The sequence below is a fragment of the Pan paniscus genome, chromosome 14 (assembly GCF_029289425.2).
Source record: "Pan paniscus chromosome 14, NHGRI_mPanPan1-v2.0_pri, whole genome shotgun sequence".
Lineage (NCBI taxonomy): Eukaryota > Metazoa > Chordata > Mammalia > Primates > Hominidae > Pan > Pan paniscus.
The window spans coordinates 71346252-71361829 of record NC_073263.2 but is presented as its reverse complement, the minus strand read 5'-3'; the positions used below and the strand labels follow the sequence as shown (position 1 = coordinate 71361829).

General features: G+C 35.2%; 1 protein-coding gene across 1 annotated transcript in view; it reads left to right on the top strand.

Moving 5' to 3' along the window:
- The window catches only part of KLHL1 (kelch like family member 1), a 428752-nt gene that overhangs the window by 323988 nt on the left and 89186 nt on the right, over positions 1-15578 (top strand). Inside the window, exon 7 of the mRNA XM_003827457.5 lies at positions 1944-2168. Within this exon, the coding sequence (XP_003827505.1) occupies positions 1944-2168 (225 nt within the window). The remainder of the gene's footprint in view (positions 1-1943; positions 2169-15578) is intronic.

The following is a 15578-nucleotide window of genomic DNA, read 5'->3' as shown; positions in this document are numbered from 1 at the left end:
CAACAGAGTTTGAGGCCAGGCTGGTCTCAATCTCCTGACCTCAGATGATTCACCTTCCTTGGCCTCACAAAGTGCTGGGATTACAGGCGTGAGCCACGCACCAGGCCATCTGTGTATAACTCTTAATTTTTAGTTATGCATTCATATAATATAAAAGTTATCAAGCTTTGAGAATCCAGATGACTTTGAAGTTATTCAACTATGTAGTTTGCTTTAGAATTTTGATTTGAAGTCAAATGAATAAAACATTCAATATCCAATATAATAAATATATTAAAATATAAAATAAATACATTTGTTTAAAATATTATACATGTTAATAAACAGTATTGAATAACTTTTGTGAACATTGCAATTTATTTTCATCCTAACAATAACAATAATTTCCTAATACTTTAAAATTAGTTATATATTGGAATGAACCTATAATTTTAGCAATATCAGAAAGCAGATTTGACATATCTAATTATTGGTATTACCTTTAAGTAAAAATTGAGCATAAATTGTATTGTTTTTACTTTAATTAGCAAAACTTCTGTTATGAAAGTGTTTATGTTCATTTAGTTCATTACTAGTTAGGTTCTAAAGAGTAAATGAGTCCCCAGAGGAATATATTCCCTAGATTTGCAAACTTTTATTACAGGTAAAATAGATCATCAGTCCTTAAGTGAAAGTACATAAGAATGTTAATTTGCTTTGTAGAAATGTTTCATGATTGAAGGTATAACATTGGTGAAGGTGAGTCTGAACATGAAGTCAAACACTACATCAAGATCAGTGTCTGTTAGCTTATATTATATCATATAAACATTTGGGAGCTTGTTCTACACAGGCATTTTTAATGAGAATTGGGTAATTAAACCCATTAAAACAAATCTCACCAGTAATTTAGCTGCTTCTTTCAATTTCTATTTTATTAGTCAGAGTTATTGCATTTCTCAAACTTATATGTAAAAAGCTTTTAAGAAATATAAGCTATATTATTTAGAGATTCTAACATGATTGTTCAGGATAGAAGATCATTTTATAAAATTCTATTAAGCTATTCCCCAGATTTTTTTTTTTTTTTTTTTTTTTGAGACGGAGTCTCGCTCTGTCACCCAGGCTGGGGTGCAGTGGCGCGATCTCTGCTCACTGCAAGCTCCGCCTCCCGGGTTCATGCCATTCTCCTGCCTCAGCCTCCTGAGTAGCTGGGACTACAGGCGCCTGCCACCATGCCCGGCTAATTTTTTTTTTTTTTTTTGTATTTTTAGTAGAGACGGGGTTTCACCGTTAATTAGCCAGGATGGTCTCGATCTCCTGACCTTGTGGTCCACCCGTCTCAGCCTCCCAAAGTGCTGGGATCACAGGCGTGAGCCATTGCGCCTGGCCTAAGCTATTCCCCAGATTATTTTTTAAAAGCTGGTTTAAAAAGCATAGCAAATATTTGCTTATATACCTTACAATTGACTTTTAAAACCTTCAGTTATTTAAGGCATATGACAAATTTAAAGAAAAACATGGTAATAGTTTATTGAATTAACTTTCAGAAATTATCCAAATAACATGCATAGCTTAATTATTTAAAAGGGCTTTCATAAATATTTTTCAAGCTGGTATTATGCTACATTTTTAAATGACAAAGGTGATAGAGGGAAGTTGTAAAATCCACGGACAGAACTGGGTCATGCTCACCTATGTTTCTATAGAATCAATAGTTTAGCATGAGACCATTATGTAATTCAAACAAGGTGAATATTTGTGTCTATTTTGATCATTCATGTCTGCCAAGAAGAGAAAATAAAGTAGTTGAATTACTACTCCTTTTGTTTTTCTGCCACTTTTTCTTTTAAAAAAAATGAATATGACAAGAGTGTTTTCACATCCTAATTTGTACCCTGCTTTGGCAGGCTGTTTGTTGAATTTATAGCAATTGGTGACTTTTTGATTTTATGTTTTATCAGGAGCTACAACTATAGAGAAATATGATCTGAGAACAAATCTGTGGATCCAGGCAGGGATGATGAATGGCAGAAGGTTGCAGTTTGGTGTGGCTGTTATTGATGACAAACTCTTTGTAATTGGAGGTCGAGATGGCTTAAAGACATTGAACACTGTTGAATGTTACAATCCCAAAACCAAGACATGGACTGTCTTACCACCAATGTCAACACACAGACATGGTCTAGGTAAGATCTTACTTTATTGATATTACTTTTAGAAACATGTTATTGATAATATAACTATACGATAAAATATATTATTGATGTCTGTCTTAGTAAATTTGTGTTGCGATAAAGGAATACCTGAACCTGGGTAATTAACATAGAAAAATTTCTTGGCTCACTATTCTTCTAGCTGGAATATTAGGCCTTTAGTGAAAGTTTCCAAGTTTCCACTCATGACAGAAGGCAAAGGGAGGCCATGCATTCAGAGATCACATGGTTACACAGGAAGCAAGAGAGACAGGAGCAGGTGTCAGGCTCTTTTTAACAACCAGCTCTTGAGGAAACTAATAGAACAAGACCTCATTACCATGAGGACAGCACCAAGCCATTCATGAGGGATCCGCTCCCATGATCCAAACATCTCCCAGTAGGCCCCACCTCTGACACTGGAGATCAAATTTCAACATGAGTTTTGGGGGGACAAACATCCAAACTATGACAATGTCATCAATTATCATTATCTTTAAGTAAATTATGGGCTTATTTGAGGCATATTTTGTATTTAAATTTCTTGACATCTTCCTGTGTTTACTAGTCTTAATTTTAAACCGTTGAGATACATATTAAAGTTCTCTAAAAGAGTAGACTCCAAGCCATCCTCAAAGTAGACCTCAAGCTGTCCTCAAAGATCATACGATATGTACAGTTGAATATGGAAAAATGAAGTAACATGGAAAGGCCGAAGTAGTGCAACCCAGAAGGAAAAATAGTTAATGTGGGTTGAGTGAAACTTAAGGTAGTTTCTCTCATATTATTGAATAAGCACATCTATGTCTTTGTACCTAATTGATTCCACCTTGAAAAAGCTGTGGGGAAGAGGACAATAAACGTTTAGAGAAAGAGCAACACATTCGCTGGCACCATAAGTCATTATGACAGGATTTATCTGTTCCCTGCTATGGGGTAACCAGGAACTAGAGAGAACTATACCTGGATTTGGATCTCGATGTGCATCTTGAATTTATCACTTTCTATTTGCATGATTTGGGGCCAGCATTTAAACTCAGCCTTGGTTTTGTGATTTGCCACCAATTCAAGGTTTTTAAGTAGACAAAAATATAATAATTAAAATGACTATGAAATCACTTTGTAAATTGTAAAGTTCTATATACATATTATAAAGAACAATTTAATAAAGACTAACAGTTCTTGAATTTACACTTTGTCTTATGAGGATCGTAAGGAGAAGTACAAATTACTTTCTTTTGAAGATCTAAAATATGCCAGCAAATTGACTAAGTGCTTCCTTTCCTATATTTAGAATATACATATTAGACAGATAACAGAGTTTAATTGCAAATCCACAGATTTGGACATTCACAGGTAAGCAAAATTAATACTTGTTCAATGTTCATGTTCCCAGCACTGTGTTTTGCATTCATGTCTACTCCACCATCAATCCAAAGTAAAATTTAAAGAAATTAAATATACACAGATTGATGGGGGAAGAGAGAGAAAACGAAAGAGAGAGAGAAGGAAAGATGACTGACAATGCCCTTGTAGAAGACTGCCTTTGATTTACACGCCAATAAAAGGTTCAGTCAGTTAAAGCCAGGTTGATGGGGGCACAAGATAGCTGTGTTCTCCGATGAGGCAGAGTGCTTCCTTTATAATCAGTCTTATTCCTTTATGATCAGTTGAATCATAGGAAGTTCGGCATTATGTATCGTACTCAAATACAATAAACATCCTTGGCCTAAGATTGCTGATCTTCCAATGTAAAGTTTCAGCCTTTGATTTACCTCCTTCCATCTTCCAGGGACTTCCATTGCATAGATGTTGATATTCCTTAGTCTATCATATTATTAAGTTTTATTTTATATTTTTGTCTTTATCCTTTCCTGAGAGGTAACTTTAATATTCAGCCTTCTGTATTGTTCTTAATCTGTGTGCATCATGGTATATATTTCATGTATTGATATCTTAATGTCAATTAAATTTGTTTTTTACATTCTTGCTATCCCTACTTGGTAATTCATTATAATTGCTTTCTTCTTCTTAGTGGTTTTCATATTCTCCCTTATCTCTGTTAGGCTATGTACTGTTCCTATTTCAAATTCCTATCTGCTTCTTTAACTCTTCTTTATTGTAGATTCATCTTCCTTCTCTCTCCTTCCCCCAGCTCTTTTTTTTTTATCTCTCTCTCCTCTTTCTGTTGTTCATCCTTTTTCTCCTCTTTTTTTTTCTACTGTTTCTTTCCTGCTCTTCTTTCTATTCCTCTCTCCCACCATTTCTTAATGCTCTGTTTCTTTCTCTGTCTCTTCTAATGCTGGTTAATGGTAGTTGCGGCCTCTGAAATACATAATTCTTTTATCTGAGTACACATGTGGCCAGTATCAGATACTTTGGGTAATTGTATGAAGGGCTAAGGCATATGATACGTTTTTGTGTCTTATCAAAACAATCAGGAGTAGCTGGGGGAATTACAGCTGGGCATGAAGCCCTAAGCCTGTAAGCTGACTTCGCTCAACCTATTTGCCGTTATCTCTAGTATGTAGACCTCAGGGGTTGCATCTATTTACTTCCATTTGCACATAAATCCTCTTAAGATTTTCTTTCTTATCTGTGGATGCCTTAACCTTAGAGCTGGTAGCTTAAATGAGAAGGTAATATTCATGACCAGCAAGTCTGTTTGCTTCTGCTATTCAAAATCCTCATTCAAGCTGGGCTCTGATGGCATTGTGATGTTAACAATCCAATTCTGGCAAGTTCTGCACTGACACTGATGTATCATCACTGAGGGATAGGAAACATGCAGTAACTCTTCCTAAGGGAACAATATGGGGTAGTAAAAAAAGAACATATCAAGTTTTCCTCCCAGATATTTTCTCAAGGCAGTGCTCTAAATTTTTGTCTCACTCAGAACGTCACAAATGATGTTAGGCTCTCAAATATATATGATTCCTCTCTCTTCAGTATAATCGGCAGGATTGGGTTTAAGTGTGAAACCAACAGTTTGTGCTAGTTTTCTACTCGTTCAGAAACTAAAATGTATCATTTTATTTGCCACACCATTAATTTGTATCTATGTGTGGTATGCAGAGGTTTTACAAAATTCAATATATAATAACATATTATACATTCAAGTGAAAAGAAGCTAGAGTCTAAAGTAAAATTTTAAAAATTGAAAAAAATGAAACCTCAAAATGTGTTTTGACTTATCTAGCTTTTTTCCCTTTGATTTATGTAAAAAAAAAACTTACATGATTTTATGAGAAAGTCACATGAGTTCTGTAGTTGCTAAAACTGCGTGGTTTAAAATGTTTCACAGCTATCGAAAAATGATCATTCTGCTGGATAAAGTTACATATAAAAATTATATTCATTTAAATTCTGTGACATCAAGGGAGCAAAGATCTGCCCAGGGAATTAAACAAATTAAGACCACACTTTTCTCAGTATGCTACAAATTTTTATTTTATCACTTAAGTCTTTAAGCATATAATTCTATATATTATCTTTTTTCATAATATTTTATGTCATATAAAATTAAATAAGACATTACTACAATGCACTATTTCAGTTAAGTGTTTTCGGAGAAATTGGTAAAGCATAACAGTGATTATTTATTATGGATTTTTATATGCTATGCAACATCTTATATATTAAATATATGGTAGGGGTTGTTTCTGCTTTTAGTTTGGTTTCAATTCAGATATAATTCACATATCATAAAGTTAATTAAATTTTAAAGTACAGAAATCAGTGTGTTTGAATATATTGAGATGAGCAGACATCACCACTAGCAAATTCCAAAACATTTTTGTCATCCTGAAAAGAAATCCTATACCCAACACATTGTCAGTCTTAATAACCCAGTCTTTCCTTAGCAGCAATTAATCTGCTGTTTATCTGTGGATTTGCTCATTCTGAATATTTCATGTAAAAATAATTATACAATTTCTGGCCTTTTGTGTATGGCTTCTTTCATGTAGCACAATGTTTTAAAGTCAATTTCAGGTAGTGTATATCGATATTTCATTCCGTTTATGGATGAACAATATTCCATTATTAAGCTTTACCACATTTGTTAATACATCATCAATAGAAGGACATTTATTTCTATAGTTTGGCTGTTATGACTTAAACTACTATATATGCCTTTTTGTTTGAACATATGTTTTCAGTTGTTTTTGGTATATATCTAGGTGTGGGATTATTGAGTCCTGTGGTTAATTCTTGGTTTCACTTTTGGAGAAACTGCAAAACTGTTTTCCAAAGTGGCTGCACCATTTTCTGTTCACACCAGCAATGTATAAGGGTACCAGTTTCTTCACATTTTTGCTTAAAATTGTGATTTTATTTAAATAATCCCAGTATATTTGAAGTAGTATCTCATTGTGGGTTTATAAGCATTTCCTAGTTTCTCATTTCTAATTATTTTTGAGAATCTTTTTTGTATACCTTCTTTGGAGAAAGCTCTATTGAAATATTTTCCTATTCTTGTCTTGGGGTTATTTTTCTTTTTATTGTTAAGTGTTCCTTTTACCTTTTGATACTCTGGTTAGAAGGCCTCTATCAGACTAAGATTTGTAAATATTTTCTCCCATTCTATGAATTTTAATTTTTTTTAGTTTTAAGTTCTGGAGTACATGTGTAGGATGTGCAGGTTTGTTACATAGGTAAACATGTGCCATGGTGATTTGCTGTGCCTATCAACCCATCGCCTAGGTATTAAGCCCAGCATGCGTTCGCTATTTCTCCTGACGCTCTGCAATTTTCTTAATAGTGCCTTTTGAAGCACAGAAGTTATTAACTTCATGAAATTCTATTTATTTATTTATTTAGCTTGTGGTTTTATTGATATATCCAAAAAATTATTTTCTAATCTATGTTCATGAAGATTTATGCCTGTGTTGTCTTTTTAAAGTTTTAGATTTCAAACATTTAAGGTCTTAAATTAAGAAATATGATCCGCGCTTTGAGTTAATTTTGTATTTGTCATGAGATAGCAGTTCTACTTCATTCTTTTGCGTGCTGTCCTTGCTTCTTTTGTTGAAAAGACCTTTCTTTCCCATTGAATTCTTGGCACCCTTGTCAAAAATCAATTGGCCATAACTGTGAGGGTTTATTTTTGTATTTTTCAATTCTATTACATTAGTCTATGTGTATATCTTTATGCCATTCCCACATTTTCTTGTTTACTGAAGCTTTGTAGTAGTTTTTAAAATCATGTAGTGTGATCACACTGTCTTTGGTTTTTATTTTAAGAATTTTTGGATATTCTGGGTCCCTTGTATTTCCATATTTTTTTTAAAAAGATCAGTTTATCAATTTCTACAAAAGGGTACCTGGGATTTAAATATTGATTGCATTGAATCTCCAGATCAATTTGTGAGTATTGCCACATAAAAAAAAATAAATCTTCCAATCCTGTATATGAGATGTCATTCTGTTGAGTTAGGTCCCTAGTCTTGTACCTATTTTGCTAAATTTATTCCTAAATAATTTATTTTTGATATTATTATCAATGTGATTGTTTTTTCATCTCATTTTCAGATTTTTTATTGCTAGTGTATAGAAATACAGTTTGTATTTGTATATTTAACTTGTATCCTGAAATCTGGTTGAACATATTTAATAGATTAATATATTTCTTTGTATTTATTATTATTTTTTCTTTTTTATGTGTGTGTGTGTGTTTCCCCCACGGCAATGGCTTGACCCTCCAGCACTCACTATACAAGTGACTTTCACTATTAAATACGTTTCTCCTTTTTTAAAAATAGATGTTTTTATCAGGCTGAGAAAGGTCCCTTGTATTCCTAGTTCAATGAATGTTTTATTTGTTGTTCTTGTTGTTTTCACTTTTAGAAATGGGATTTCCCCATGTTGACCAGGCTGGTCTTGAACTCCTGACCTCAGGTGATCCACCTGCCTCGGCCTCCCAAAGTGCTAGGATTACAGGCGTGAGCCACCTTGCCTGGCCCCTAGTTCAATGAATGTTTTTATCATGAAAAGGGTATTGGATTTTCCTGTATCTATTGAAATATGCATGTGATTTTTGTCTTTTTTCAATTAATTAGTAGAGTATATTAAATTAATAATTTTCAGATGTTAATACACAATGTCTTTTTCAAATACATTACACTTAGTCACAGTGTAGAACTCTTTTTATATTTTGCTGCTTTTCTTTATTTGTTAGTATTTTGTGGAAGATTTCACATCTATATTCACAAGAGATACTGGTCTAGAGTTATCATGTCTCTGTCTGGTTTAGGTATCAAGGTAATATTGGCATCATGGATGAATTGGGAAATGTTTTCTCATATTCAGTTTTGTGGAATATTTTGTAGTGGATTGGTGGCAACCACAACATTACAGAGAAGGAGATAAAAATAAGCATATTTAAACCTTACTGTTCTCTAGATTTCATTGTTTTTCTTGAATACATGCTTCCTATATTGTTCCCAGCCTTATTTTTAGTTTCCAGAGTTTAATATTTTTTTGCCAGTGTTCTTATTATTAGTAGATATTTGAAGGTTGTTATTCATGCAATTCCTGACAATGTCACTATAAGAGATTGCTTTTATATGGGTACAACAAGGATAAACTAAGTGATCCATAAATAAGAGGAATCTTTTGGAAACATAATGGTTAGCTTAGAAAATTGACCAAATGTGTCAGAAGTGGCTAAAACCAAAAGAAGCTTGATAGTTAAACAGAGACCACAATTACATCTCGGTGAATGCCTGGTGAGGACAAAGATGTTTCTATGGAAAGATGCTGGATGCTTCAGCTGGTGTCTCTGCCTCTACCTACTCTAGATGTATTAGGTAGCTCTAAGTTACATTCTCCTCCAAACTTACTTAATGTTGCTTCAACCTTTGACAATGCAAAACAAATACAAAACAAAATCTTTCTTTCCTTCTTTGCTTTGGTCACTCCAGATTTAAAGTCTCTTGTTGGAAGCACACTATTGGCCTTACGTTTTCAAGGTGAGGAAGGAGAAGTAGCTCAACTTATTGTCATCAATAGTGAAATACAAGCCTTGCTTTCCAAGAACACTGATGTCTATATATGTTTCCAAAGTAAGAATGATCAGATATTAGGACAGTAGAGGAAAAAAATGGTCATTTGTTCATTCTACTATTTATTTGTTAACTGATTAAATTCTCAAAACTACCCTATAACACAAATACTGTTTATGTCATTTTAATTGTACAAAAAGTGATGAAAAAAGTAGTCAACTAACTTTCCCTATTTCACATCACTTTACAAGGAAAACTTTGGATTTAATCTCAGATTCCTTGACTCAATAGTCATATTTTTTCTAACATAACATGCTGTTGCCAAAAAAAAAGTAAATAATAATAATAGTGTAATAATATTTTGATTTTTTTATATTTTTAATTTATTAAATAAGACTTATTCTGTCAACTTACCCATACAAAATAAAAGACAGACATGTAAAACAATTTTAAAAAGTAATTTTAAAAAAATTCTGAAATTCAATGTCTGAGTGAAATTGATAGCATAGATCAATCCTAAAGATTCCTGTGGAATAAATTCATGGAATGATTTAATTAAAGTATTTTAAATTTAGAGGATAGATACAGATTTTAATATAGGCATAGATATAGACAGATGGATATGTAGGTAAATAAGTAGATAGATAGATAGAGTCCTGTGGAGTCCAGTGTTTATCTTTTTCTCCTGAATTCTCCTGAGAGGGAAAAAGAGGAAAACAGTGTTAGAACTATGACTGTCATTTTTGTAATAGCCATTGTAATATCATTAGAATAATAGAGTTTATAACTAATAAGTCAGAAAAAGGTCCCCTGTATTCTGCAATTTAAAGATTACCTATCTTATAGGCTGATCTCTAATCAAGTCTTTCTAAAATCTTCATTTTATTCATCACTTCTGTGTACTTGGAGCTCCAAGTATTTATTGCTTAATATTATTTATACACCGTCTATCAAGATTCCTAGGCTATGAGTTAAGATATACATAAATACTATATTTTCTTTTTATTATTATTATTATACTCTAAGTTTTAGGGTACATGTACACAATGTGCAGGTTTGTTACATATGTATACATGTGCCATGTTGGTGTGCTGCACCCATTAACTCGTCATTTAGCATTAGTTATATCTCCTAATGCTATCCCTCCCACCTCCCCTGACCCCACAACAGTCCCCAAAGTGTGATGTTCCCCTTCCTGTGTCCATGTGTTCTCATTGTTCAGTTCCCACCTATGCGTGAGAACATGTGGTGTTTGGTTTTTTGTCCTTGCGATAGTTTGCTGAGAATGATGGTTTCCAGTTTCATCCATGTCCCTACAAAGGACGTGAACTCTTCATTTTTTATGGCTGCATAGTATTCCATGGTGTATATGTGCCGTATTTTCTTAATCCAGTCTATCATTGATGAACATTTGGGTTTGTTCCAAGTCTTTGCTATTGTGAATAGTGCCACAATAAACATACATGTGCATGTATCTTTATAGCAGCATAATTTATAATCCTTTGGGTATATACCCAGTAATGGGATGGCTGGGTCAAATGGTATTTCTAGTTCTAGATCCCTGAGGAATTGCCACACTGACTTCCACAATGGTTGAACTAGTTTACAGTCCCACCAACAGTGTAAAAGTGTTCCTATTTCTCCACATCCTCTCCAGCACCTGTTGTTTCCTGACTTTTTAATGATTGCCATTCTAACTGGTGTGAGATGGTATCTCATTGTGGTTTTGATTTGCATTTCTCTGATGGCCAGTGATGATGAGCATTTTTTCATGTGTTTTTTGGCTGCATAAATGTCTTCTTTTGAGAAATGTCTGTTCATATCCTTCGCCCATTTTTTAATGGGGTTGTTTGTTTTTTTCTTGTAAATTTGTTTGAGTTCATTGTAGATTCTGGATATTAGCCCTTTGTCAGATGAGTAGGTTGTGAAAATTTTCTCCCATTTTGTAGGTTGCCTTTTCACTCTGATGGTAGTTTCTTTTGCTGTGCAGAAGCTCTTTAGTTTAATTAGATACCATTTGTCAATTTTGGCTTTTGCTGCCATTGCTTTTGGTGTTTTAGACATGAAGTCCTTGCCCATGCCTATGTCCTGAATGGTATTGCCTAGGTTTCCTTCTAGGGTTTTTATGGTTTTAGGTCTAACATGTAAATCTTTAATCCACCTTGAATTAATTTTTGTATAAGATGTGAGGAAGGGATCCAGTTTCAGCTTTCTACATATGGCTAGTCAGTTTTCCCAGCACCATTTATTAAATAGGGAATCCTTTCCCCATTGCTTGTTTTTGTCAGGTTTATTGAAGATCAGATGGTTGTAGACATGTGGCATTATTTCTGAGGGCTCTGTTCTGTTCCACTGATCTATATCTCTGTTTTGGTACCAGTACCATGCTGTTTTGGTTACTGTAGCCTTGTAGTATAGTTTGAAATCAGGTAGCATGATGCCTCCAGCTTTGTTCTTTTGGCTTAGGATTGTCTTGGCAATGCGGGCTCTTTTTTGGTTCCATATGAACTTTAAAGTAGTTTTTTCCAATTCTGTGAAGAAAGTCACTGGTAGCTTGATGGGGATGGCATTGAATCTATAAATTACCTTGGGCAGTATGGCCATTTTCACGATATTGATTCTTCTTACCCATGAGCATGGAATGTTCTTCCATTTGTTTGTATCCTCTTTCTTTTATTTCATTGAGCAGTGTTTTGTAATTCTCCTTGAAGAGGTCCTTCACATCCCTTGTAAATTGGATTCCTAGGTATTTTATTCTCTTTGAAGCAATTGTGAATGGGAGTTCCCTCATGATTTGGCTCTGTTTGTCTGTTATTGGTGTATAAGAATGCTTGTGATTTTTGTACATTGATTTTGTATCCTGCGACTTTGCTGAAGTTGCTTATCAGCTTAAGGAGATTTTGGGCTGAGACAGTGGGGATTTCTAGATATACAATCATGTCATCTGCAAACAGGGACAATTTGACTTCCTCTTTTCCTAATTGAATACCCTTTATTTTCCTCTCCTGCCTAATTGACCTGGCCAGAACTTCCAACATTATGTTGAATAGGAGTGGTGAGAGAGGGCATCCCTATCTATCTTGTGCCAGTTTTCAAACGGAATGCTTCCAATTTTTGCCCATTCAGTATGATATTGGCTGTGGGTTTGTCATAGATAGCTCTTATTATTTTGAGATATGTCCCATCAATACCTAATTTATTGAGAGTTTTTAGCATGAAGGGTTGTTGAATTTTGTCAAAGGTCTTTTCTGCATCTATTGAGATAATCATGGGGTTTTTGTCTTTGGTTCCGTTTATATGCTGGATTACATTTATTGATTTGTGTATATTGAACCAGCCTTGCATCCCAGGGATGAAGCCCACTTGATCATGGTGGATAAGCTTTTTGATATGCTGCTGGATTCGGTTTGCCAGTATTTTATTGAGGATTTTTGCATCAATGTTCATCAAAGATATTGGTCTAAAATTCTCTTTTTTGGTTGTGTCTGTGCCAGGCTTTGGTATCAGGATGATGCTGGCCTCATAAAATGAGTTAGGGGGGATTCCCTCTTTTTCTATTGATTGGAATAGTTTCAGAAGGAATGGTACCAGTTCCTCCTTGTACCTCTGGTAGAATTCAGCTGTGAATCCATGTGGTCCTGGACTCTTTTTAGTTGGTAAGCTAATGATTATTGCCACAATTTCAGAGCCTGTTATTGGTCTATTCAGAGAGTCAACTTCTTCCTGGTTTAGTCTTGGGAGGGTGTATGTGTTGAGGAAGTGATCCATTTCTTCTAGATTTTCTAGTTTATTTGCGTAGAGGTGTTTGTAGTATTCTATGATGGTAGTTTGTATTTCTGTGGGATCAGTGGCGATATCCCCTTTATCATTTTTTATTGCATCTATTTGATTCTTCTCTCTTTTCTTCTTTATTAGTCTTGCTAGCAGTCTATTGATTTTGTTGATCTTTTCAAAAAGCAGCTCCTGGATTCATTAATTTTTTGAAGGGTTTTTTTGTGTCTCTATTTCCTTCAGTTCTTCTCTGATTTGTTATTTCTTGCCTTCTGCTAGCTTTTGAATGCATTTGCTCTTGCTTTTCTAGTTCTTTTAATTGTGATGTTAGGGTGTCAATTTTGGATCTTTCCTGCTTTCTCTTGTGGGCATTTAGTGCTATAAATTTCCCTCTACACACTGCTTTGAATGTGTCCCAGAGATTCTGGTATGTTGTGTCTTTGTTCTCATAGGTTTCAAAGAACATCTTTATTTCTGCCTTCATTTTGTTATGTACCCAGTAGTCATTCAGGAGCAGGTTGTTCAGTTTCCATGTAGTTGAGTGGTTTTGAGTGAGTTTCTTAATCCTGAGTTCTAGTTTGATTGCACTGTGGTCTGAGAGATAGTTTCTTATAATTTCTGTTCTTTCTTTTACATTTGCTGAGGAGTGCTTTACTTCCAACTATGTGGTGTGGTGCTGAAAAAAATGTATATTCTGTTGATTTGGGGTGGAGAGTTCTGTAGATGTCTATTAGGACTGCTTGGTGCAGAGCTGAGTTCAATTCCTGGGTATCCTTGTTAACTTTCTGTCTCATTGATCTGTCTAATGTTGACAGTGGGGTGTTAAAGTCTCCCATTATTATTGTGTGGGGGGGTCTAAGTCTCTTTGTAGGTCACTAAGGACTTGCTTTATGAATCTGGGTGCTCCTGTATTGGGTGCATATATATTTAGGATAGTTAGCTCTTCTTGTTGAATTGATCCCTTTACCATTATGTAATGGCCTTCTTTGTCTCTTTGGATCTTTGTTGGTTTAAAGTCTGTTTTATCAGAGACTAGGATTGCAACCCCTGCCTTTTTTTGTTTTCCATTTGCTTGGTAGATCTTCCTCCATCCCTTTATTTTGAGCCTATGTGTGTCTCTGCACATGAGATTGGTTTCCTGAATACACCACACTGATAGGTCTTGACTCTTTATCCAATTTGCCAGTCTGTGTCTTTTAATTGGAGCATTTAGTCCACTTACATTTAAAGTTAATATTGTTATGTGTGAGTTTGGTCCTGTCATTATGATGTTAGCTTGTTATTTTGCTCATTAGTTGATGCAGTTTCTTCCTAGCCTTGATGGTCTTTACATTTTGGCATGTTTTTGCAGTGGCTGGTACCGGTTTTTCCTTTCCATGTTTAATGCTTCCTTCAGGAGCTCTTGTAGGGCAGGCCTGGTGGTGACAAAATCTCTCAGCATTTGCTTTTCTGTAAAGTATTTTATTTCTCCTTCACTTATGAGGCTTAGTTTGGCTGGATATGAAATTCTGGGTTGAAAATTCTTTCCTTTAAGAATGCTGAATATTGGCCCCTACTCTCTTCTGGCTTGTAGATTTTCTGCTGAGAGATCAGCTGTTAGTCTGATGGGCTTCCCTTTGTGGGTAACCCGACCTTTCTCTCTGGCTGCCCTTAACATTTTTTCCTTCATTTCAACTTTGGTGAATCTGACAATTATGTGTCTTGGAGTTGCTCATCTCGAGGAGTATCTTTGTGGCATTCTCTGTATTTCCTGAATCTGAACGTTGGCCTGCCTTGCTAGATTGGGGAAGGTCTCCTGGATAATATCCTGCAGAGTGTTTTCCAACTTGGTTCCATTCTCCCCGTCCCTTTCAGGTACACCAATCAGACGTAGATTTGGTCTTTTCACATAGTCCCATATTTCTTGGAGGCTTTGTTCGTTTCTTTTTATTCTTTTTTCTCTAAACTTCCCTTCTTGCTTCATTTTATTCATTTCATCTTCCATCACTGATACCCTTTCTTCCAGTTGATCGCGTCGGCTCCTGAGGCTTCTGCATTCTTCACGTAGTTCTCAAGCCTTGGCTTTCAGCTCCATCAGCTCCTTTAAGGACTTCTCTGCATTGGTTATTCTAGTTATCCATTTGTCTAATTTTTTTTCACAGTATTTAACTGCTTTGCCATTGGTTTGAATTTCCTCCTGTAGCTCAGAGTAGTTTGATCATCTGGAGCCTTCTTCTCTCAACTCATCAAAGTCATTCTCTATCCAGCTTTGTTCTGTTGCTGGTGAGGAGCTGCATTCCTTTGGAGGAGGAGAGGTGCTCTGCTTTTAGAGTTTCCAGGTTTTCTGCTCTGTTTTTTCCCCATCTTTGTCATTTTATCTACTTTTGGTCTTTGATGATGGTGATGTACAGAAGGGTTTTTGGTGTGGATGTCCTTTCTGTTTGTTTGTTAGTTTTCCTTCTAACAGACAGGACTCTCAGCTGCAGGTCTGTTGGAGTTTGCTAGAGGTCCACTCCAGACCGTTTGCCTGGGTATCAGCAGCAGTGGCTGTAGAACAGCAGGTCTTGGTGAACCGCAAATGCTGCTGCCTGATCGTTCCTCTGGAAGTTTTGTCTCAGAGGAGTACCCGGCCGTGTGAGGTGTCAGTCTG